Source organism: Rhinatrema bivittatum, chromosome 4 (assembly GCF_901001135.1).
Source record: "Rhinatrema bivittatum chromosome 4, aRhiBiv1.1, whole genome shotgun sequence".
In the NCBI taxonomy this organism is placed as follows: domain Eukaryota; kingdom Metazoa; phylum Chordata; class Amphibia; order Gymnophiona; family Rhinatrematidae; genus Rhinatrema; species Rhinatrema bivittatum.
In genome coordinates, this window is record NC_042618.1 from 100,913,437 (window position 1) to 100,938,376 (window position 24,940).

Genomic DNA, 24,940 nt, shown 5'->3' on the forward strand with positions numbered 1-24,940 from the left:
TGGGGAAGTTGATGACAAACCCCAACGTCCACAAGGTCTGAACCATCAGGGTCAGTGCTTGCAAGGCCCCAGAATGGAAGTTGCTACGGATTAGCCAATTGTCCAGGTAAGGAAAGACATGGACCGAGCGATGCCTGAGGTAGGCAGCCACCACTGCCAAGTATTTGGTGAAGATGCGTGGGGCTGATGCCAGCCCAAAGGACAGCACTTTGTACTGAAAATGTACCGTCCCCACCAGGAAGCGGAGGTACTTCCTCTGGTTGGAGACAATTGCAATATGGGCAAAAGCCTTCTTTAAGACAAGGGAGCAAAGTCAGTCTCTTCTTCAGAGGAACAGGATTAGCGTGCCCAGAGAGACCATTTTGAATTTTTCTCTTACGAAAAACCTGTTCACCGCCCTGAGATCGAGAATGGGGTGCAAGCTGTCATTCCTCTTCAGAATGAAAAAGTTCCTCAAGTAGAAGTCGTGGCCCCATGCTCACTGGGGACCGGTTCTATTGCACCCGCTGCTAGAAAGGCGGGAAGTTCCAATTGAAGAATGACCTGATGGACGGGCGAACCCCACATTGGACATGGGGGAGCGGTCTCTGGGAGCCTACTGAAGTTCAGGCAGTAGCCCTGGCAGACAATGGAAAGGACCCAACAGTCCGAAGTGATCGCTTCCTAACAGCAGCCAAAGCAAAGAAGCCTGCTATTGAGCCAGGGATCGACCACCAGAGGAACCGGAGTTTGGCTCGTGCCCCCTCGTTGCCAGTCAAAAGCCTGTAGATGGGGCCTGCTGGGGGGCTGGCTGGGTCCTCGAAGCTAGAACTGGTCCGAGGAGGGCAAACATGGGCAACTGGAGGATAGTATTTCCTCGGCCGGTAAAAGGGCTTGCGAGGGCCCAGTCTGGAGGTCTTCCTGGCGGAGGAAGGGCATTCTGAGGGGCTGGCGGAGAGTTGATGAAGGGTATCGTGCTGATCCTTCAGTTGCGCCATGACCTCCTTCACCTTGTCGTCAAACAGGTTCTCGCCTATACAGGGGAGATCTGTGAGCCTATCTTGAACCTCCGGCCGGACTCCCGAGGCTCAGAGCCAAGTCCTGCTGCTGCTGCTGAGGAAGGCCCTCCGCAAAGTCTTGGACTTGTTTCCACAGATTTCAGTTATATTGGGTCATGTACAGCTGGTAGGCCACAATGTGGGCCACCAGCATGGCACCTTGAAACATTTTCCTCTCTATGCCATCGAGTTCCCTGTGTTCGCACCCTGGAGGGGTGGAAGGGTGCATCCGGCAACATCTAGCTTTCTTCAGGGCAGACTCCACAACTGACAACTGGTGGGGGAGGTGCCGCTGTTCAAAGCCCACAGCCTGCTGCAGTAAATAGGTGGCATCGGCCTTCCTAATGACCGGGAACACTGACACCGGGTGTTCCCATATATGGAGGAGGAGCTCCTTAAAGATGTCATGGATAGGTGCTGCCACGATTTCCTTGGGAGCATCAAAAAACTGGAGGACCTCCAGCATCTTATGATGGATATCCTCCTCAGACAGGAGCTGGAAGGGGATGGCCTCTGCCATTGCCCTTACAAAGCTCGCAAACAACAGGTCTTCGGGCGGAGATCAACGCCGTTCCTCCGGTGAGGAAGGCTCAGAGAGGGGGTTGTCGGAGAACACCGAGGATGAGTCCGAAGAGTCATTGCCCCACAGGTCATAAGGACCCTCCTCCTCACTGGGGCCTGGGCTCCAAGGGCACTGGAGTCCATGGAGGGCACCAACGGCATTGATGGAACCCCTATTATCGATGGGGGCATCGGCTGCGGTAAGCCGGGAGGAATAGGATGCGGCCCAGAGAACCGCGAGCAAGGGTGCCTGGTCCCCAAAGATTCATCCTCGGAGGACCTGGGATCGCTCCGGTTGAGGGAATCGATGGCCAAGGAGGCATCGAGGACCCCTCGGGCACTGGTTGCATCAGTAGAGCACCAAGAAGGATTTCCAGATGCTTCAGCAGGGGTGCCAGATCAATGGCGGAGGCTCAGGCACTGGTGGCTCTGGGAGCTCAACGCTCTGGAGCATTTTGAGCACCACCGACTGCATCCTGAGGTCCAGCTCCTCCTGGAACTCCTAAGTGGTCAGGACTGATGGAGGGGGACGAGGCGTCACCGGCACATCCTTGGGTCCTCAAGGTGGCACGGAACCCTGCACTATAGTCGGTGGGGAACGCCTCAGGCTACTGGGGGCACCAGAGCATGGGGGGTCTCTGGTGCCGCTTTGATGGTGGCTCGGCAGCCGCCGATGCTGCTCCGGAACCAGAACCATGTCGAAACTGTGACAGGTGTCTATGCTTCCTGAACTTCCGGCGCTCGGCCCAGTCTTTCCCCAGCACAGAGGATGATGATGAACCCAAGGTCTGCGGGAAGGAAGAGACCACCAAGGATCGATCTCCCTCTCCCCGATCCTTAGGGGTACTGGATAGTGGGACCGCCAGGGGATGAGACACAGACGGTTCCCCGAGATCCTTGGGCATCGAGGACACCGAAGCAGGAGTGGAAGGTTTCGGAAACCCGAAGAGATTCTCCATTTTATCTAGGTGCAGTCAACGCCCTTTGGGTGTCATTTGATCAAACAAATGGCACCTTCTGACATCGTGTGAGGCCCCAGGCACAGGATACAGACCTCGTGTGGATCCTTGATGGACATGGTCTGTGGGCACCATAGATAAAAAAAAAAAAAAAAAGAGGCAGGCGTACGGTCGATGGCCGACAGGCACCACGGTACAAGAGTTGGGAATTGAACCGGAAGAACGACAAAAAGACCGAAAACAAGGGTACCTACTGAAACGGAGGGATAACAATCACGAAGGGGGACCAGACAGAATAAACACCTGAAAAAGTTGAATACAATTTCAAGGAGTTGGAGTTCCACCACCGCGAGGCTACTGCACCGCAGAAAAGAAGAGACTGAAGGGGGACCTCATGTGGCCGCGCGGATAGCAGCAGGCTGGGCATGCTCAGTCTGCCAGTCAAAGTTTCTAGACAAAAGGTTTCCGTGCCGAGCTCCATCGGAAGATGTCACCCACATGTGAGGACTACCATTCTGCTTGTCCTAGGAGAATCAAGTTTAACATGTCATTACCTAAAAATATTTACACAGGAGCTTATCCTAGATATTTGTCAGATTTACTGACTTCTTATAAGCTTACTTGAGTTTTATGCTCCTTGTTTATTCTTCCCGCAACATCTAAAATCAGGCTTGAGAGCACCCAACATGCTTCATTTAGTTACTTAGATGTCCATACTGAAAAGCATTTATCCAGCTAACTCACAAGTTAGTTGGCTAAATGAATATTTAATAAGCCACCTAATAAGTTAGACAGCTAGAATTTAGCCAAATAAGTAAGGAGCATTCCAGGGGCATAACTGGGAGGAGCTGAGTTAGCCAGCTAAGTTCACCAGCTAATTTCGATATTCACAGTTAGCCAGATATTTCATCGGCCCATTAGCCGGCTAAGTTATCATGGGTGGTTAAACAGGCACTCATATAGCACGCCCGTTTTCCTAACACATGCACATCCATCTCTTCTAGGAATGCAATGCTTTATTTTAATGAGCTAGCTATGTAAATCAATATGGACTGCAGAAGAAAATTGCAATTAATCTCTATGAATAATGATTAATTACTAAATCTGTAATATTGTAACTATAATATTGATATAGAGATAAGACCTCAGTGTTGGCAAGAGATCTGAATTAACAGAAACTTCCAGTGGCCAATAGGTCCAATCATCGGTCTTATAATCTCTAATTATGATTTAATTAAATTATTTTATTAGATGTATACTGTTATCACAAACTTACATATTAATTTATTTAATTTTTGTCTTAGTTTTTAATTTTAGTAAAACAGGATGCTAGTCTAATGGCACTGGTTAAGCAACAATGTAAATATCAATTTATTTACTATTCTGATGTCGCTTTGAACAAGCTTACTTTATTAGCTATTACTTTAGTTTAAAATCGTTTTGAACAAGCTTGATTTGTTAGCTGTTGCTTTAGTTTCTTAGATGGTAATTGTAACACAATAATGCTTTAGTTTCTTAAGTAATAATTGTAGCACAATGATGTTAGTCACTCATGATTTATATCGTTTGTGCTTAATGGTGACTGATTTAAAGAGATAGAGTAACAAATTGTCTACTCAACTGAACAGACGGCTGTGCTGTTTGTTCTCAAAAGAATAACATCTAGTTACTGTTTGGTAACTTTGTAACTGTTTGTTAAACTGAAGTGTTTCAATGTGAATAAAGCACAGTGTTGACTGATGAAATTTTATAAACTAGTCCAATGACGTGGTATCCCAAAATCAATATAAAAATTCTCTGCAGCCAGATTTGTGTACAAACTTTAAATCACATTTCAGTCTTTTGATTAATTGTGGGACGAATGGTGTGATTCACATCGTCTCTCATATAGTCTTGAGTCCCGACAATTTTTGAAAGCGGCAGAACACTTATCTGAAATTCTTGGTGATCACATTCGTTGCGAATTTTTCATCACTCTGCTCTGCCGTGACTTGAACCCAAAGGGTCTAATAACCGCCGCCAACGCAGCCGGCGTTTTGCAAAAAACGCTGCTTCAGGGCGGACTAATTTTTTAAGAGAAACTTCTTCTACTGAGATCGGGTTCAGTCCTGAACCCGATCTCAGTAGAAGATCGGAATGGTGTGATTCACATCGTCTCTCATATAGTCTTGAGTCCCGACAATTTTTGAAAGCGGCAGAACACTTATCTGAAATTCTTGGTGATCACATTCGTTGCGAATTTTTCATCACTCTGCTCAGTCCTGAACCCGATCTCAGTAGAAGAAGTTTCTCTTCAAAAATTAGTCCGCCCTGAAGCAGCGTTTTTTGCGAAACGCCGGCCGCGTTGGCGGCGGTTATTAGACCCTTTGGGTTCAAGTCACGGCAGAGCAGAGTGATGAAAAATTCGCAACGAATGTGATCACCAAGAATTTCAGATAAGTGTTCTGCCGCTTTCAAAAATTGTCGGGACTCAAGACTATATGAGAGACGATGTGAATCACACCATTCGTCCCACAATTAATCAAAAGACTGAAATGTGATTTAAAGCTTGTACACAAATCTGGCTGCAGAGAATTTTTATATTGATTTTGGGATACCACGTCATTGGACTAGTTTATAAAATTTCATCAGTCAACACTGTGCTTTATTCACATTGAAACACTTCAGTTTAACAAACAGTTACAAAGTTACCAAACAGTAACTAGATGTTATTCTTTTAAGAACAAACAGCACAGCCGTCTGTTCAGTTGAGTAGACAATTTGTTACTCTATCTCTTTAAATGTCACCATTAAGCACAAACGATATAAATCATGAGTGACTAACATCATTGTGCTACAATTATTATTATTGTCAGGGGGCGGGCCCGATCCTCGCGGCGTTTTTGGGGCGTGTCGGGAGCGTTTCGGGGGCGGGCCTGGGGGTGTGGTTACGGCCCGGGGCGGTCCAGGGGCGTGGCCGCGCCCTCCGGACCCGCCCCCAGGTTGCGTCCCGGCGCGCTAGCGGCCTGCTGGCGTGCGGGGATTTACGCCTCCCAGAGGGAGGCGTAAATCCCCCGACAAAGGTAAGGGGGGGGTTTAGACAGGGCCGGGCGGGTGGGTTAGGTAGAGGAAGGGAGGGGAAGGTGAGGGGAGGGCGTTAGAGAATTCCCTCCGAGGCCGCTCCAATTTCGGAGCGGCCTCGGAGGGAACGGAGGTAGGCTGCGCGGCTCGGCGCGCGCCGGCTATACAGAATCGGTAGCCTTGCGCGCGCCGATCCAGGATTTTAGCGGATACACGCGGCTACGCGCGTATCTACTAAAATCCAGCGTACTTTTGTTTGCACCTGATGCGCCAACAAAAGTGCGCCAAATCGCGCTTTCTGAAAATCTACCCCTATGTGTTTAGACATGTGTTTTGTACACACTAATCCTCTTATTACATTGGGCATTAGTCTAGCATTAACCTGTGCGCTAGGCTTGGTAGAGAGTCCATCAAGCTAGGGCAAGAGAACATTGTAGAAATCTCAACTTAGTCTGATTTTCTTCACTCCAAATCACATCAAATCTTCACCAAGGTGCTATTCAAACATCTCACTCTGCATGTAAAATTGGCCCCTAAAACCTAGACCACCACCAAAATCTCACCTCGAGTCACCAGCTGACCCTCCTATAGCAGTATAAATAGTTGACTACTGTGTGTGCCATCCCAGAGGCTCTCTCTCTCTATTCCACGCCTCTTCCTTCCCAAAACAGAATGTGTAGTATTTTTCGCAAATTGAGTTTCAGGCATATTACAGAGCTTAATGCTAGGAAAAAAGGTGTAGTTATTTCTGGTGTTATTGCACACTGCGATAATGCCCCTCATTTTCATTGATCCTGCCCAAACCCCTCCCCAATCCCGCCACTTTGAATAAATTTGAAAAATTTGCATTCAAGCTGTGTGTTGCAATAACTATCACGTGTTATGGCGTTATCATGGGCCCTTTTTGATAAATGACCCTGTAAATTTCTATCTACATACGTATAATCTGATTGGATTTGTAAACGCATCAGTTATAATAAAATATTGTTTGGTTTTATTTGTGTTATTGTTTATTTAGATATTACCACTTATTACTAAGTTCCCTCACAAACTGCTAACATTCCTATGTGCCAAAGAACCCGTTATTGCTGCAAATCTAATCACAAAAAGAGCTTATCAAGGAGGTGCATGCTCCAGAAATAACCCCTTGATAAACTCTGAAAGGATTTAAGGGCAGTTGGATATGCAGCACCTGGAAGAAAGCCCCTCAAATCATGAAGACAATGCACCAAGACCCAATGACAAAAAAAGAAATTGTACAGCAAGAACAGAAAAGAAAGGCTGAAGCCAAGAGAGAGCTGGCTGTTAATAGGACAGAAAGAATAACTAGATGAGCAGGTCATGAAAAAAAGTCAAGTTGCTGAACAGTGTGAGGATTCTGGGGCTGGAGGGCACACGTAACCAAATTCTGCAGTAGTGAGTTTCTATAGCCACAGAATCACAGCAGACCAGGAGCTATTGATATAGCTAATGCTCTTTATCAATGCCAATTACTCCTATTGATACTACATTCTAGGGATGTGAATCGGGCTTCGGATGATTGAAAATATCGTCGATATTTTCAAAATCGTCAGAAATCAGGGGCTCCCCCAAAACGATAGGAAAACCCCATGATATTGATCATGGGGGTTCCCTTATCGTTTTGGGGGAGGGCAGGAAAAACGGCACACAAAAATAACCCCTAAACCCACCCCGACCCTTTAAAAGTAACCCCTTAGCTTCCCCCACCCTCCCGACCCCCCCAAAACCTTTTTACAGGTACCTGGTGGTCCAGTGGGGGTCCCGGGAGCGATCTCCCGCTCCGGGCCGTCCTCCGGCTCCCGGGCCGTCGGCTGCCACTAATCAAAATGGCGCCGATGGCCCTTTGCCCTTACCATGTGATAGGGTATCTGTGCTATTGGCCGGATCCTGTCACACGGTAGGAGCACTGGATGGCCGGCGCCATCTTGTGCTCCTACCATGTGACAGGGGCTGACCAATGGCACCGGTAGCCCCTGTGACATAGTAAGGGCAAAGGCTATCGGCGCCATTTTGATTAGTGGCAGCCGATGGCCCGAGTGCAGGAGATCGCTCCCGGACCCCCGCTGGACCACAGGGGCTTTTGGCAAGTCTTGGGGGACCATCCTGACCCCCACAAGACTTGCCAAAAGGCCAGCGGAGGTCCGGGAGCGACCTCCTGCACTCGGACCGTCGGCTGCCAGTATTCAAAATGGCGCCGATAGCCTTTGCCCTTACTATGTCACAGGGGCTACCGGTGCCATTGGTCAGCCCCTGTCACATGGTAGGAGCACAAGATGGTGCCGGCCATCCAGTGCTCCTACCGTGCGACAGTGTCCGGCCAATGGCACGGATACCCTGTCACATGGTAAGGGCAAAGGGCCATCGGCGCCATTTTGATTAGTGGCAGCAGACAGCCCGGGAGCGGGAGGACGGCCCGGAGAGGGAGATCGCTCCCGGGACCCCCACTGGACCACCAGGTACCTGTGTAAGGTTTTTTTTTGGGGGGGGGGGGGGGAAGCTAAGGGGTTACTTTTAAAGGGTCGGGGTGGGTTTTTTGTTTATCGGCTGGGGCGCAGCCGATAAACAAAACGCGATCGGGCCCGATGGAAAAAAACCCACATGTGAATCGGAACCGGAATCCGAACTGATTCCGGTTCAGATTCACATCTCTACTACATTCTACTTTAGTCTGCGAACAAACCAGATCAAGTGATCCACTCTTCTACTATATCCAATTTTGAACCTGAAAGTAAACTAGCTTAATATTATCATGTAATGCTTCTTCACTTCCTAGGAAATGCTCGGGTATTTCTGCAGTTTGAAGCACCAACTTTGGTTTTAACATATAACCAGACGGCAAGAAAAAATGTTACTTTTCCATTTCCAATGCAGTATAAACAAGCTGCACAGTCCCAAAGATGACCAGGTAAGCCTACCTGATATCTTTTTATAAGTGCTTCATTCTTCTTCCGTAGAGCTAGGATTTTCTTGTCCAGTTCAACATCTTTCTGCTCTCTCTTTCGCAGTTCTACATCCACTATGGCATCCTAAAGACAAAATTACATTAAGATTGATTCAAACATTCAGAATAATGACAAATGGGGAATGAAAGCAGATATATAGTGTCTGATCACTACATACCAATGAAACTCCATATCAAAAAGATAGAGTATATTTCATTCTATATCTGTCATGCATGACAGTCAATGAAAACAATGCCACTCATCCAACCACTGTACCTCTTTCATGTCTCAGTATCCCCAGGGTCACAAAAATGTTAAAATTCACAGCAAATACTATGAGGTCCATATTGAGTAAGCTGGAGAGTAGGAAAATTAGCCTAGTTTACCCAGTGGAACATATCCAGATAAGTGTTCCGCCAAATATATCTGGCTAAAGATACCTAGATAACTTTTGACATTTTCTTTGATTAGCTTTAATTGACTAAGTTTATTCAGTTGGTGAATAATATTGATGCTAGCCAAAGAAATGTTTGATACATACCCACAATGCCACCGCCTGTCTCTTTATATCTGGTTAAATTTTGGTTGGGTAATGACTTACCCGACTAAAGTTTAAAACTCAGAGTTTGGCCAGATACTGTATTTTTCGCTCCATAAGACACACCTGACCATAAGACGCACCTAGGATTCAGAGGGGGAAAATTAAAAAAAAAAAAAAAAGTTGTGTGCTAAACCGGCTCTGTCCCCGGGCATCTGTGCATCTTATGGAGCAAATTAGGGGAGTGCATAACATTTTTTTTTGTCCCCATTTTGTTTTCAGGTCTGGGGAGGGCCATTTCGGGCCACTCCCCAGATGAGAAAGATAAGTTTTCTGTTTCTGTGAGACCCCCCAAAAAAAAACCCCATCCCAACCCTTTAAATTAACAACCCCCAACCCTCCTGATCCCCCAAGACCTGCCAAATTAATTAACTACAATCCCCCACCCTCCTGAGCCCCCAAAGACCTGCCAAAAGTCCCTAGTGGTCCAGTAGGGGTCCGGGAACGATCTCCTGCACTTGGGCCGTCGGCTGCCAGTAATCAAAATGGCGCCGACGGCCCTTTGCCCTTACTATGTCACGGGGGCTACCGGTGCCATTGGTCGGGCCCTGTGACATAGTAAGGGCAAAGGGCTGTCGGCGCCATTTTCATTACTGGCAGCAGACGGCCCACGTGCAGGAGATCGCTCCCGGACCGCTCCTGGACCCCCAGGGAGTTTTGGTAGGTCTTGGAAGGGGGTGGGGGGGTCAGGAGGGTGGGGGGTTGTAGTTAGATTTTTAGGTTTTTTTTATATTTACTCCATAAGACGCACAGACATTTTCCCCCCACTTTTGGGGGAAAAAAAGTGCGCCTTATGGAGCGAAAAATACGGTAATTTAAAAAGTTACCCAGACAAATCCTTTGGATATTGACCTCTGTATTTACATTTTAATCTGATATCCAAGCTTTTTTTTCCAACAGTAAAAACAAAAAAGACAAAAAAAAAAAAAGGAAATCACCAATGCAATTACACTGAAAGCCGAATTTTGAAAGCATTGCTCTCACTAAAAAGCCCATATACACAACTATGTGAGCCACACATGTGCCCCACAGAGTTTTAAAAGCTGCTAATTCATATATGCGCATGCTGAAGGGGGCGGAAAAGGGGTGGGGAATGGGAGTTCTGGGGCACATCCATAGTTTAAAACCAGAGACCACACCATGCAGTGGCTTGTTAGCCACATATATTTACAGCTGCTCTTGAGGTGGAAGTCTGCAGAAATCACGTTTCAGGCCTAACAAGACAGGGTGAAGTTTCTGGGTCAACCGGGGGAGTACAGGAAGGTCTGAATATCCTCGAGATAGACCGGGCAAACTGGTGAACTACTTGGTAAAACTGGGAATGTCCTTCACACAAGCATGTTTTAAAATCAGCTTACCTGTGCGTATTAAAGCCAACAAAGTCTTAAGGAAGATACCTTGAGTAAACTTACTTCGCGTAACAGCTCAAAATTAAGAACATACATCTGAGTGAAGAAAATAAAAAAAAGGTGTTCCTTTAAAATGTACACATTAAATGTGCAACTCTAAGCTCTTATTCAAAAAGCTATGTGGATTAGAGTATTCCATCTGCAGAATGGATAAGAGGTAATAAGATTGCAAATTCCCTCTAAGGGGCTTTGCTCAATAAAATGGTGATGGAACCCATTAGAGGTGAGATGATACTGGACCTGATAGTGACAAATGGAGATAGTATCTATAATGTCCAGATAGGAGCCCACTCAAGCACAAAAGTTAATCAGACAACATGGTTTGATATAATGGCCAAAACGGAGAGAAGTCACAAGAAGCTGAAAGTCCTGGAAATGGAAAAATGGAGGAAAATGGAAAAGTACCTCAAAAAGGAGCTGGTAGGCTGGAAGGAGACAGGTAGAGCGGAAGAACAACGAGTTAAACTAAAAGGAGAAACTGAGGCTTACCTGTTAATTTTCTTTCCTTGAATCCTGCCAGACCAATCCAGACATGTGGGCTTACATTGCCTACTAAACAGAGATAGTGGTCACACCTCTTTATGAGTGACATCATCACTGGTATATGTAGGATGGTGCAGTATAGATAGGGACCTTTGTTTTAAGTTTTTATTTTATTTTTCCTGGGAATTTTGTCTGTGTTTATTGTAAGAAGAACAAAACAGGAGAGATCAGTGAAAAAATAATGACTTCTCATTTTTCTGAATAGCATTTTTGCTCTTGTAACAAACACTGATAAGCTAAAAACTGAAAACTAAAGTCTCTAAGCACAGGCCAATGTCAGTACCTTTATATCAAAGCAATGGATGTAAAAATCTAAAAGCCTTAAAAAAAAAAAAAAAACATCGGAGAAACTCCAAGAAAAATCCTCCTCTCCAAATCTTAACCAGGAATAGAAGGAAAAAGGAATAAAAGACAAAAAGTAGTTTGGACAGTATGTGGGCTCTCCCCCGAGGGAGAGAGAAACAAATATCTGCAAAACCAGAGACCTGTAACCAAGGAGAAAAGCGCAGCCAAGGACGTCCCATAAGGGTCTTGAACTGGATGGAATACAGTGACATATGAAATGTATAAAATAATGAATGAATACTGAAATACTAATTGGATTTTATGGGTGGGTTTAGATTTTATGTGTATGAATGAGTGTGAATGTAGACATGGGATATTAAAGATATAGGGATATTAAAGGTATAGGGATATGATATGTTTGTAGAAGATTATAGTATGATGATATATGATGTAAATATGATATTTCCACAGCCACAAGATGGATAAGGTTTCTCATCTTGGTTGATTAAAATGTATATTTTATGTTTATTGTATAAATTGAATAAGTGCAATATAAATTAATGTTGAGATTACTTACCTGATAATCTCCTTTTCCTTAGTGTAAACAGATGGACTCAGAACAAATGGGTATAGTATCCGCGTGCTAGCAGTTGGAGACGGATCTGACGTCAGCACGGGGTATATATACCCCCACAGGAAGCGTAGCAACTTAGTAATCTTCCTTGCAAAAGCTGTTATGGATGTGTGTACTGACGCTCAGTGAAAAGTGAAAACAGGATTCCCCTGACCGATTGATAGTAGCTGGAGACCGCCAGCATTCCCAACCGGAAGGCGTTGACACCTGGTAGAGTGTACGCTCTTATGTAAACAAATGACATGGCTTACCTTGAATTGGTGAAACCCATGTACACAGGCAGCTGGGCGGGATGCTGAGTCCATCTGTCTACACTAAGGAAAAGGAGATTATCAGGTAAGTAATCTCAACATTTCCTGGCGTGTAGCCAGATGGACTCAGAACGAATGGGATGTACAAAAGCTTTACTCCCAGCCTGGGCGGAAGGCTGCCTGAGGACCATGTAGGACCGCCCTCGCAAATGCCGAGTCCTCCCTGGCCTGGACATCCAGACGGTAGAACCTGGAGAAGGTATGGAGGGAGGACCATGTCGCCGCTTTACATATTTCTGCAGGCGACAGCATCCTGGATTCTGCCCAGGATGTCGCTTGTGCTCTGGTAGAATGAGCCTTGACCTGTAGAGGCAGAGACTTCCCAGCCTCTACGTAAGCTGCTCTGATAACTTCTTTAATCCAGCGGGCGATGGTGGGCCGCGAGGCCGCTTCACCTTGCTTCTTCCCGCTGTGCAGGACGAACAGATGGTCCGTCTTTCGTAGGTCTTGTGTCACTTCCAGATATCTGGGCAGCAATCTGCCAATGTCGAGATGGCGTAATAAACGCCCTTCTTCAGATTTCTTCAAACCCGCCGTGGTAGGCAAGGATATGGTTTGGTTAAGATGAAACTGTGAAACCACTTTCGGTAGAAAGGAGGGAACAGTGCGAAGATGGATAGCCTCCTGAGTGATTGAGAAATGGATCACGGCAGGACAGTGCTTGTAGCTCTGAGATGCGGCGTGCTGAACATACAGCCAGTAAGAACACCATCTTCAAGGTTAGAGAACGGAGAGACAGGCCCCGAAGGGGTCTGAAGGTGGATCCCGCGAGGAAATCCAAAACAAGGTTAAGGTTCCATAAGGGCACTGGCCACTTCAGTGGCGGACGAATATGCTTGACTCCTTGCAGGAAGCGAGAAACATCTGGGTGCTTGGCGATGGTCTTGCCATCCCTCCTGGGACCATAGCAAGACAGCGCAGCCACCTGAACCTTGATGGAGCTGAGGGAGAGACCCTTCTGAAGTCCATCCTGCAGGAAATCCAACACAATAGGGACTGTGGTCGCATGTGGATTGGTGCCATGAGTGTTGCACCATGCTTCAAATACTCTCCAGATCCTTACGTAGGTGAGGGATGTGGAAAACTTGCGAGCTCGGAGGAGTGTATCTATCACGGGCTCCGAGTAACCTCTTTTCTTCAGTCTAGCCCTCTCAATGGCCAGACTGTAAGAGAGAATTGAACTGGATCCTCGTGGAGGATGGGACCTTGCCGTAGAAGGTCCCGGAGAGGAGGCAGGGGAAGAGGCTCCCCTGCCAGAAGTCTTCTCATGTCCGCGTACCAGGGTCTTCTTGGCCAGTCTGGTGCCACTAGAAGAACTAGGCCCTGGTGTTTCTGAATCTTGTGGATGATGGCGCCCAGCAGAGGCCACGGAGGAAAGGCGTATAGCAGAGTCCCTGGAGGCCACGGCTGAACCAGGGCATCGATTCCGTGGGAGAACGGATCGCGCTTGCGGCTGAAGTATCTGGGTACTTGAGCATTGGACTTGTCCGCCAGTAAATCCATGTCCGGAATCCCCCAGTGATCCACAATCATCTGGAAGGCTGTGGGTGACAGCTGCCACTCTCCCGGATTTAGACGTTCTCTGCTGAGGAAGTCTGCCGTGGTGTTGTCTTTCCCGGCAATGTGGACGGCGGAGATGTCCTGAAGATTCGCCTCTGCCCAAACCATCAGTGGGGCGATCTCCAGAGATACTTGTCGGCTTCTGGTTCCGCTCTGACGGTTGATGTATGCCACCGTGGTGGCGTTGTCGGACATCACTCTGACTGCTCTGTTCTTCAGTTTGTGAGCAAATCGAAGGCATGCCAATCGGACTCCCCGAGCCTCTAGACGGTTGATGTTCCACTCTGACTCTTCTCCGCGCCACTGCCCTTGTGCGGTGAGTCCTTCGCTGTGTGCTCCCCAACCGCTCAGGCTGGCATCGGTGGTGAGCAGGGTCCACGTGGGGGAGGACATCCTCGACCCCTTGTTCATGTGGTCGGACTGCAGCCACCACCGTAACTGTGTCCAGACTCTGGCAGGCAGAGGTAGGTGCGTGGAATAGTTCCGTAGACGAGGGCTCCAGCGAGAGAGCAGGGAGTGTTGTAGAGGTCTCATATGGGCCCTTGCCCAAGGTACCACTTCCAGGGTGGATGCCATGAGACAGAGAACCTGCAGATAATCCCAAGCTATGGGCCGACTGGCTCCCATCAAATACTGGATACGCGTCTGAAGTTTCAACCTTCTCTTGGCAGTGAGACTGACTGTGTCTGCCTGCGTGTCGAACTGTACTCCCAGGTATTCCAGTGACTGGGAAGGCTGCAGGCAACTCTTGCTGAGGTTGATTACCCAGCCCAAGCTTTCCAGAAGGGCGATCACTCTGTCGGTTGTCCGATAACTCTCCTCTCGTGATTTCGCCCTGATCAGCCAATCGTCTAGGTAGGGATGGACCAGAATTCCTTCCCGCCTGAGGGCCACTGCTACCACGACAACCACCTTGGTGAAGGTCCGCTGTGACATGGCCAATCCGAAGGGCAAAGCACGGAATTGGAAGTGGCGACCCAGAACCTTGAAGCGTTGGTAGCGCTGATGATCCGGATGGATCGGGATATGCAGGTAGGCTTCCGACAAGTCTAATGCCGTGAGGAATTCTCTTGGCTGTACTGCGGCCTTGACGGAGCGCAGAGTCTCCATGCGAAACCTTGAGACCCGTAAGTATCGGTTGACTGACTTGAGGTCCAGTACAGGCCGAAAGGTGCCCCCTTTCTTGGGTACCATGAAATAAATGGAATAGTGTCCAGAATTCACTTCCCAGGCAGGTACTGGGATGATGGCTTTCAAGGACAGGAGCCTCGCCAGGGTAGTTTCCAATGCTGCCTTCTTGTGCATGGGACATGATGATTCCACAAACTTGTCCGGGGGGAGATGATGAAAGTCCAGATAATATCCCTCCCGGATAATGGCGAGGACCCACTGTTCCGACGTGATCTCGACCCATCTGGGGTAGAAGAGGGTTAACCTGCCCCCTATGGCTCCGTCCCCCAGAAGAATCTGCGGATTCTCATTGGGAGGCGCGGCCGGGACCTGAGCCCGGGCCTGCTCCCCTCTTGCGCTGCTTGGTCCGAAAGGACTGATTCCTGGCCTGAGGACGTGGTGCCTGGTAGCGACTCCTGTAAGGAACAAAGCGCTGTGAACTCCTGCCCCTGGAGGGCCTTGGAAAGGCGCGCTGGCCCCTTCTGAACCGATCTTCCGGCAGTCTAGGCACTGGAGAAGCACCCCATGTACTGGCCAGTTTATCAAGGTCGCTGCCAAATAGAAAAGAGCCCTTAAAGGGCAATCTGGTGAGGCGTGTCTTTGAAGGCGCATCAGCCGACCATCTCCGGATCCAGAGCTGCCTCCTGGCAGCCACGGAGGAAGAGATCCCCTTAGCTGTTGTCCGGACTAGGTCTGATGCAGCATCTGTGAGGAACGAAAGAGCTGACTCCATGTCCGCTGCTGGAGCGTTGTTCCTAACCTGTGACAAACAGGCACGCGTCACCACTGTGCAGCAGGTCGCAATCTGCAAAGATAGAGCTGCCACCTCAAAGGTCTGCTTCAGAATGGCGTCTAGTCGCCGGTCGTGAGGCTCCTTGAGGGCCGTCCCCCCTTCGACTGGAATGGTAGTACACTTGACTACAGCGCTAATCAAGGCGTCCACCTGGGGGCACGCCAGCAGGTCCTGGATAGCAGGTGCCAATGGGTACATGCCCGTCAGGGCCCGGCCCCCTTTGAAGGAAGCTGCTGGTGCCGCCCATTCTAAATCTATCAGTTGTTGTGCTGCTTGCAAGAATGGAAAATGGCGGGCTGTAGGACGAAGACCTTCTAGCAGGGGGTTCTGCGCAGAGGGTACCGTAGCTCTGGGACCTGTAATATCCAACTCTGCCAGACACTGAGACACCAGGTCGGAGAGATCCTCCTTGGGGAAGAACCGCCTCATGGTTCTATATGGCTCAATCCCTGGGGGAAGTTCCCCCTCGTCCGGGAGTTCGGATTCATCCGGTGAAACCTCCTCGTCTGACTGATCTGGACTGTCCAGCGGCGGGAGGACCCGCTCACGATAAGGGCGTGAGGGTCCAGGAACTGGATCCACAGGAGCCGCCACCGCAGCGGCCGCCGCAGTCGCAGCCACTGCAGGAACCGCAGCAACCTCAGGAACAACAGGAACAGCAGGAACCGCAGGGCCTGGACGAGAAGCCGTTTGCATCTGTACAAAGGCATGAATCCCCTTAAAGAGATCCACCCAGGAAATGGAAGCAGCCTCTAATCGCCGGGGTACAAGATCCCCCGGGATTCCCGAGTGGTCGAGACTGCCCACTAAATCCGGGGTAACCCCTGGGGAACTGTCGGCAAATCGTGGCTGAGATGGGTCCTGGCCCGAGGGTCCCACGGCCTCCTCACATTGGGCACATAGGGAGTCTGGCTCTTCACTGTGCGTGGCTCTAAGCTGGCATGCAGAGCAGAGGCCAAGGGCTTTAATGCCTGAGGCAGGCGGCACCGCCGCTGAAGACGCTGATGCGTTCTGTTCCATTTGAAAGAGAAGCGGCAATAAGATATGCTTAATATAACAGGCGCACAATAATAATATGCGGCAGCAATATGCGCTTAATACAACAGGCGCGCAATAACAAGAATATGCAGCAGCAATATGCGCTTAATACAACAGGCGCACAAAAATAATAATATGCGGCAACAATATGCGCTTAATACAACAGGCGTGTAACCATAATAATAATATGCAACATGTTCTCAGCACTAGGCGGTCATAAAAACAGCTGAATTGTACGCAATATGCTCTCAGCAATATGCAGCCAACAATACTCGCTTAAAGGCTTTCAATAAGCGCTCAGCAATAAGCGATTAGCAATATACGCTCAATGCTATTCAATAGGTTTTCAGCAATAAGCGGTTAGCAATATACGCTCAATGGCATTCAATAGGCTTTCAGCAATAAGCGGTTAGCAATATACGCTCAATGGCATTCAATAGGCTCTCAGCAATATGCAGTTAGCAATATATATGCTCAATGGCATTCAATAGGCTCTCAGCAATATGCGGTTAACAATATACGCTCAATGGCATTCAATAGGCTTTCAGCAATAAGCGTTTAGCAATATACGCTCAATGGCATTCAACAGGCTCTTAGCAATATGCGGTTAGCAATATACGCTCAGTGGCATACAATATGCTCTTAGCAATATGCGGTTAGCAATATATACACAATGGCATTCAATATGCTCTCAGCAATAGGCGGTTAGCAATACACGCTCAGTGGCATTTAATATGCTATTAGCAATAAGGCAATATACGCACAAGGAGGAAATAGAGCTGCGCCTATTATGGGCGCTCAATACCTGAACAAGGCCCACAAAATGGCGCCCTCCCCAGCGTGCCACGCCGCCGATCCTCTGTTCCTCGGAGACCAGAAATAAGAGATGTATGCCTTACCTGATCCTCGGCGCTTCCCGGCTAGAACCCGGGCGGTCTCCGGCTGCGGGGGGAGAGGGCAAGTACCTTCACCGCCACGTTTGAGGATATGCACCCGCTGCCTCGTCCACGCCGGGACCGAGGCGCCTCGTATGCCTCACCCGAACCTCGCCCGGGGGCTATGTCCCTGCTGCGATTCGGCCACCGGACCGAGGACTTAGACCTCCGGGGGATCACGGAAATCACCCCGGGAAACTCTACTGGGGGAGGGACCTTAGGGTATCACCGCAGGAGTGCGGGGCTCGATGTTGAGTTGAAAAGAAGAAAAATAGAAAGTAGATTTGGAAAACACGCTCAGCGAGCGTGCAGGCTCTCCAAACTGCTTTGGAGACGGAAATTACTAAGTTGCTACGCTTCCTGTGGGGGTATATATACCCCGTGCTGACGTCAGATCCGTCTCCAACTGCTAGCACGCAGATACTATACCCATTCGTTCTGAGTCCATCTGGCTACACGCCAGGAAATAAAAAATTTGAAGAACATTTGCTCTTTTTGTATGGGATCATACATATGGTGTGAAACATAAGGTATTGTAGCATTATGTAAATGTATGATATCAATCATTTCTGATTCCTATTGTGTGGTGATGATATATCAGTGAGGGGGGGATCTATAATATTCCTCATAGTAGTGTACCTTTAACAGGATTCAAATCACCAAAGATGAATATCCCTTTCTGTGTCAACATGACCTTTCAAGCACCAGGTCATAAGATGGAATGGAGCCAAATCTTCCATTAGGATCAGTCATTGAAGTAACAAAGGAAATTAAGGGAAGGACCAAACTGTAATATTATTAGATCCGCATACCATGGCTTTTTTTGTCCAAACTGGAGCCACCAGAATGACTAATGAGCTCTGGTTCTTCTCAAGACCCTTCCTATCAGATTAGAGAGGAAACACAAAGAAGTTTGTTTGCCAGCCACAGCTTAATCCAGGGGTCGGGAACCCATGGCTCGCGAGCCAGATATGGCTCTTTTGAGGGCTGCATCTGGCTCGCAGACAAGTGTCGCCACACTTCGCGGTTCCCCGCTGACCCAGCTGCTCCCCAGTCCTCCGCCGCCCGGGCTTAAAATGCTGTCAGCCCGGGCGGAACGCGGCGGGACAGCTGGAGTCAGCGGCACCGGCGTGCTCTCTTCTCCTCCTCCCCCCCCCGCGGCCCGGAAGAGGAAGTGGTGAGCATCGGGTGCCTGCGCGGAAGAAGAGACCACGCTAGTGTGGTCTCTTCTTCCCACGCAGGCACCCGATGCTCTCCACTTCCTCTTCCGGGCCGCGGGGGGGGGAGGAGGAGGAGAGAGCACGCCGGCAGCGGCACGACTGGAGTCAGCCGGGTGCCAGCGCTGGAGTCATCGGGTGCCTGCGCGGGAGTCTTCCCGCGCAGGCACCCGATGCTCACCACTTCCTCTTCCGGGCCGCGGGAAGAAGAGAGCACGCCGGTGCCGCTCAGCACCGGCGTGCTCTCTTCTTCCCGCGGCCCGGAAGAGGAAGTGGTGAGCATCCGGTGCCTGCGCGAGAAGAAGAGGCCACGCTTGTGGGAAGAAGACTGCAGCGCGGCTCGGAGGAAAATGAAGAGTTTCAACCGCGGCCGATGGGACTCCGCCTCCGCGAGGGCTGAAAATGAAGGAGGTTAGTGTTGGGAGGAGGCTGCTGCTGCCGCGAGTTCCTGGGGTGGGGGTGGGGGAGAGAGAGAGTGAATGAGCGAGCAAGCGTGTGTGTTTGAGATCCTGTGTGTGTGAGTGAGATTGCATGTATGTGAATGATTGAGAGCCTGTACATGTGAAAGAGAGTATGACTGTGATTGAGAGCCTGCCTGTGAGAGAGAGAGAGAGCATGAATGTAAGTTTACCATTGGGAACCTGTATGTGTAAGTTTGTGATGAAAACCTGTTTGTGTGAAAGAGTATGTGTGTATGATTGAGATCCTTTGTGTGTGAGAGAAATCATGTGTATGTATGATTAAGAGCCTGTGTGTATAAGTAAGAGAGAGATCATGTGTGTCTGTGTGTGATTGAGAGCTGGTTTATATGATTGAGAGCCTGTGTTTAAATGAGAGAGAGAGACCATGTGTGTCTGTGTGTGATTGAGAGCTGATTTAGATGAGGGAGCATGTGAGTATGTGATTGAGAGCCTGTGTGTAAATGAGAGAAAGAGAGGACATGTTTGTAAGCATGTGAATGAGAGTCTGTGTGTGAGAGAAAAAGACAGCATGTATTTATGTGATTGAAAGCCTGTGTGTGTGTGTAAGCGTGAAAAGATAGACAGCATGTGTGTAAATGTGTAATTAAGAGCCTATATAAGTGAGTGAGAAAAAACAGGTGTATATGTGAGTACTGAGAGCATGTGTGTATAGGTGTGTCATTGAGAGCCAGTGTGAGAGAGAGTGCTGGTATGTGACTGAGAGAGGAGAAAGTTCCAAGCAAACCACCCCACCTCCTGCTAATTCAGAACAATCTCAGGACACCTGGATATCAAACGTTCCCAGGTATGCAGAGCAAAAAAATTTTTGTATCCTTATTATTTTTCATTACTGGATCTTTGTGTCTGCTATTTTGAAATATTTTGTTGGTATCTGGAAATGTTTTATATGAGTTTTAATTATTGGATATTCCTCTCATCAGCTGTTTCGAAATATGTTCTTTTTGTTAGTACAGTTTTACTGCTGATGATTTTATATTTCTTGATTTGTTTTATAAGGATGGGTGATGTTTCTTTTTTCCTTTGTTACACTGCATACAGAGACTCTGGCTTGTTGCAGTTTCCAATTCAGTTTTTTCTGCATGCTTCTTGTTATGCGTTTTGGTCTCTTTATTCTATGTTAGGTGAGGGACAGCACGTGATTCAGGTGAGGTTTTCTGCTGGCGTGTTGTTTCTGTGTAGGACTCTATAGCAGCCTGACTTGGTCCGTTTTCCTAATAGGAGATGTATTGGTGTCTTAAGGCCTGGTGTAATATTTTCAGAGACTTATTGTACATTAAAAGTGGGATCTTACATAAAATGCACACATTTACTTGTATTTAGTTTTAAACATATTGTATGGCTCTCATGGAATTACATTTTAAAATGTGGCGTTTATGGCTCTCAGCCAAAAAGGTTCCTGACCCCTGGCTTAATCGATTCTGCTGGAGCTCTACCCCCTCTGGTGACTGAAGAAGTTGGGAGCCTTGGAGCTCTTACAAGTTTCCATAAGATCCATGTAAGGAAGGCCCCCACTGATCTACTATCTTTTGAAAGGCTTCTCAGCTAAGTTATCACTATCAGGATCCAACATATTTCAGCTGAGAAAATCAACCCAAATATTTTCCATTTCCACGATGTGAGTCATTGACATCTGCAGGGGATTCTGTTCTGCCTACTAGAAACACCTCCCTGGCCACCATTGTACTTCAGGCGCCCCCTTGCCTGTTCATACAAGCTACTACTGTAGGATTGTCTGACAGTACCCAAACTGCCATCCCCTTCATCAAAGGAAGAAAGCGAATCACATCTAATATGAAAGCCCTGGTTTTCCACCGAATCAATCCAAGATTACCCCCTGGGTTCCATGGTGGCAAAGATAACCCCAAGGACTTCCTTATGGCCCTTATTGCTTATTGGTTGATTAACCACTTTTCCTCCACTACATACCAGAAGCCCTTGGCTGATCAACCAAGATATAGTTAGCTTCCCAGTCGATCAGACTGGCATGTGTAATTACCATTATTCAAATGGGAGATTCCAACTCTACTCTTCTGGACAGTTTTGTACATCTAGCCACCCAGCCACTGGATCTGGCTTCGCTCTGATGGGGAAGTTTCAACTGAGCCTTTAAACATGAACGAATGTATCTTTGCAATGGTCTCGGATACACTCTTGCCCAAGGAACCAGGTTTAATATTTCCGCCAAATCTGCACGTAGTCCCAGACTCTGCCGAACAGCCAACAGATTCTGAGCCTGAGCTTGAAAGTTCTTTACCATGTCATTAACTCTCCCTTTTTGCAGATCAAAAAGGTTCCCCACCCCTCGCTAAAGTACTCCAGGGATTAGGACAGAACCAGCTTTCTTGTGAACCAACTGGTGGTGATTTTCTCCTGTCCTCTGGTGGTGAGGGCTCAGAGAGGATATCTTCTTCAGATGATAAATCTGAGTCACTAGCGGTGTCAAGAGGATGCCCTGTTGGCCTAGGAGGCTTAAATGGGATCTCAGAGACTGGTGTATGTGGTCTGATGGGTGGTATGACACCTGACGGACCGGGTAATGGTTCCTGATGTTGATCAGAACCGAGATCTTGTGGTGAAGAGGAGAAGACTTGGATGAGGGAATCCAATTTGTCCATCAAAGGTTGAAATATAGATGAATCTTGAATTGGCATCGACGGTGCCATCGGCGCCGGTGGCCATATTGGAACCGATGGCATTTGCGGTATATACGCTGGAATCTGTGGCATCGACGGCATCGATGGTTGCAGCATGGACGGCACTGGTGTTGGAACCGACGGCATCGACAATTGCGGCGATTTCCCCGGCATCGGCATCGAGGGTACCGGTGATGGAATCGGCGATATTCTCAGGACCGGTGTCGATGGTAGAACCGGTGTAGAAGGTCGTGGCATCGCTTCGATGAAGGCATCCCTGACCGCTTGGCGTATGTAAACGTCAAGTTCCGCCCGCATGGATGATGTAAACAGAGCACCCATGGGGGGAGGCGGTGGTGGCGACATCGGTACGTCCTCAGAGCCCTGAGGAGGCACGGTTCCTTCCGCCGGAATCGGCGAGGATCGTCTTGTCGATGGCTCGGAAGCCTTACCCTGGAGCCGGGGTTTCTTAACCGGTGTGCCGTCTTCCGTCGATGGCTCGCCGGGTATCGGTGTAGCGGATGCCGTATGTGGCCTACGATGCCGATGACGATGCTTGTCTTTTTTGCGGGCTCTCTCACTGCCCGATGTTGACACCCTGGACGATGGCGAGGGGGAGGAAAATGGAGCGTCTCCCGACTCACCTGATTGTCGTTTTTTGAAGACTACTTTCCTAATCGACCTAGCCGGAGACGATTGAGTTGAAGTGGATGGAGCCGAAACCAGTTGTATTTTGAACAACTGCTCCATTTTGTCCAGTCGCAGACGTCGGCCCTTCGAGCTCATCGTAGCACATAAGGGACAAGTCTTAACATCATGCCCTTCACCAAGGCAGAGGACACAGTCTGGTGAGGGTCTGTGATAGACATGTTCCTTGTGCATTTTGGGCATTTTTTGAAGCCTGGGGTCATTTTGGGGCCGGACAGGCGTCGACGGCTTATGACTCAGGACAAAAAATTTGGGAAAAAAAGGCGGAACGGAACCGCGAAAATGGTAAAAACTTACCGCGATGGATATACTAAGGGAGACCCTTTGCGGTTTGAAGTTTTTTAAAGTTTTCCGTGAGGAAAAGTTGTGGAGAATCCCACAGGACTCCTAATAACCGCGAGGCTAACTGCTTTGCGGAAAAAAGAAGACTAAAGGGAGACCCCTGTGGCAGGGAATATCATGGCATGCCTATGTACGGAAAACAGAAGTTTTCCGTACATAGGGCTCCATTACTGATGTCACCCATATGTGAGGACTAGCATCCTGCTTGTCCTGGGATAACCCCATTTCTGAAAAAGAGAGGTCGCTACCAAGGGATTGAGTGACCACTCGTGTGGTTGGAAGACACGGCTCAGCCGGTCTGCCAAGACATTTTCTACCCCCGGCAAGTAGGTGGCCCTGAGGTACATGGAACGGGAGAGGGCTTCTGCCCAAATCTGTGCAGTTTCCTGACAGAGAAGGAAGGAGCCTGTGCCTCCCTGTTTGTTGATGTACCACATGGCCACCTGGTTGTCCATCTGAATCAAGATTATGTGATTTGATAGGCAATCTTGAAAAGCCCGGAGAGCGTATCGGATTGCTCGAAGCTCCAGGAAATTTATCTGGTGTTTGGCTTCCTCTAGAAACCAGAATCCTTGGGTTTGTAAACTGTTTACATGGGCTCCCCAGCCAACATTGGAAGCGTCGGTGGTGAGAATTATTTGAGGATCTGGTGGATGAAAGGGCAAGCCTTGGAGGAGGTTGGATTGATTTGTCCACCAGGCAAGAGACAGACGGAGTGCATCAGTGATGCGGACAATGGTCGACAGAGGCTGAGTGGCTTGGATCCATTGTGATTTCAGAGTCCATTGCATGACTCTCATGGCCAGATGGGCCATTGGAGTCACATAAACTGAGGAGGCCATGTGTCCCAGCAGAATGAGGAATTGGCGAGCTGTTGCTGTGGGTTGAGACTGCAACGGGCAAGCTAGGGACACAAGGGTTTGAACACGTTGATGAGGAAGGAAGGCTTTTGCCTGTATGGTGTCCAAGTCTGCTCCAATGAAGGATAAGGTTTGAGATGGGAGTAAGTAGGATTTCTCGTAGTTGACAAGAAATCCTAGAGAAATTAAAGTTCGAATTGTCAGGGTCAGGGAAGACCGAGCGATTTGCTGGGTTGTGGCCCTGATCAACCAATCATCCAGGTAGGGGTAGACATGGACGCCTTCCTTTTTGGGTACTTGCCAGGTTCTTATGGCCTGGATTGGCCACTGTTGGAAACAGGATGCTGGGCTTGATGGACCCTTGGTCTGACCCAGTATGGCATTTTCTTATGTTCTTATGTTCTTATGTTCTTCCTGAGGAACGCTGCAACCACTACGAGACATTTGGTGAAAACTCGCGGTGCGGATGCTAGGCCAAATGGGAGCACTCGGTATTGATAGTGGTTTTGGCGTACTAGAAATCGGAGGTATTTGCGATGAGATTGAGTTATCGCAATGTGGGTATAAGCGTCTTTGAGATCTAGAGAGCAGAGCCAGTCCTCTCTTTGCAGCAGAGGGAGAAGCGAGCCCAGGGTTACCATCTTGAACTTTTCTCTGTGAAGGTACTTGTTGAGGGCCCGTAGGTCCAGGATTGGTCAAAGTCCTCCTGACTTTTTTGGGATCAGAAAGTACCTGGAATAGAACCCTAGTCCGTGTTGCGAGAGAGGAACGGGTTCTATAGCGTTAGACTGGAGGAGAAGGGAAACTTCCTGCTCTAGAAGAACAGAGTGGTCGGTAAGTCT

At 48.5% G+C, this 24,940-nt stretch overlaps 1 protein-coding gene across 10 annotated transcripts in view; it reads right to left on the reverse strand.

Moving 5' to 3' along the window:
• The window catches only part of LOC115090001 (coiled-coil domain-containing protein 9B-like), a 249,141-nt gene that overhangs the window by 181,485 nt on the left and 42,716 nt on the right, over positions 1-24,940 (reverse strand). For all 10 annotated transcript variants that reach the window (XM_029598528.1, XM_029598525.1, XM_029598531.1 and 7 more), the window contains one exon: positions 8,554-8,664. In XM_029598528.1, coding sequence (XP_029454388.1) covers positions 8,554-8,664 — 111 coding nt within the window. The remainder of the gene's footprint in view (positions 1-8,553; positions 8,665-24,940) is intronic.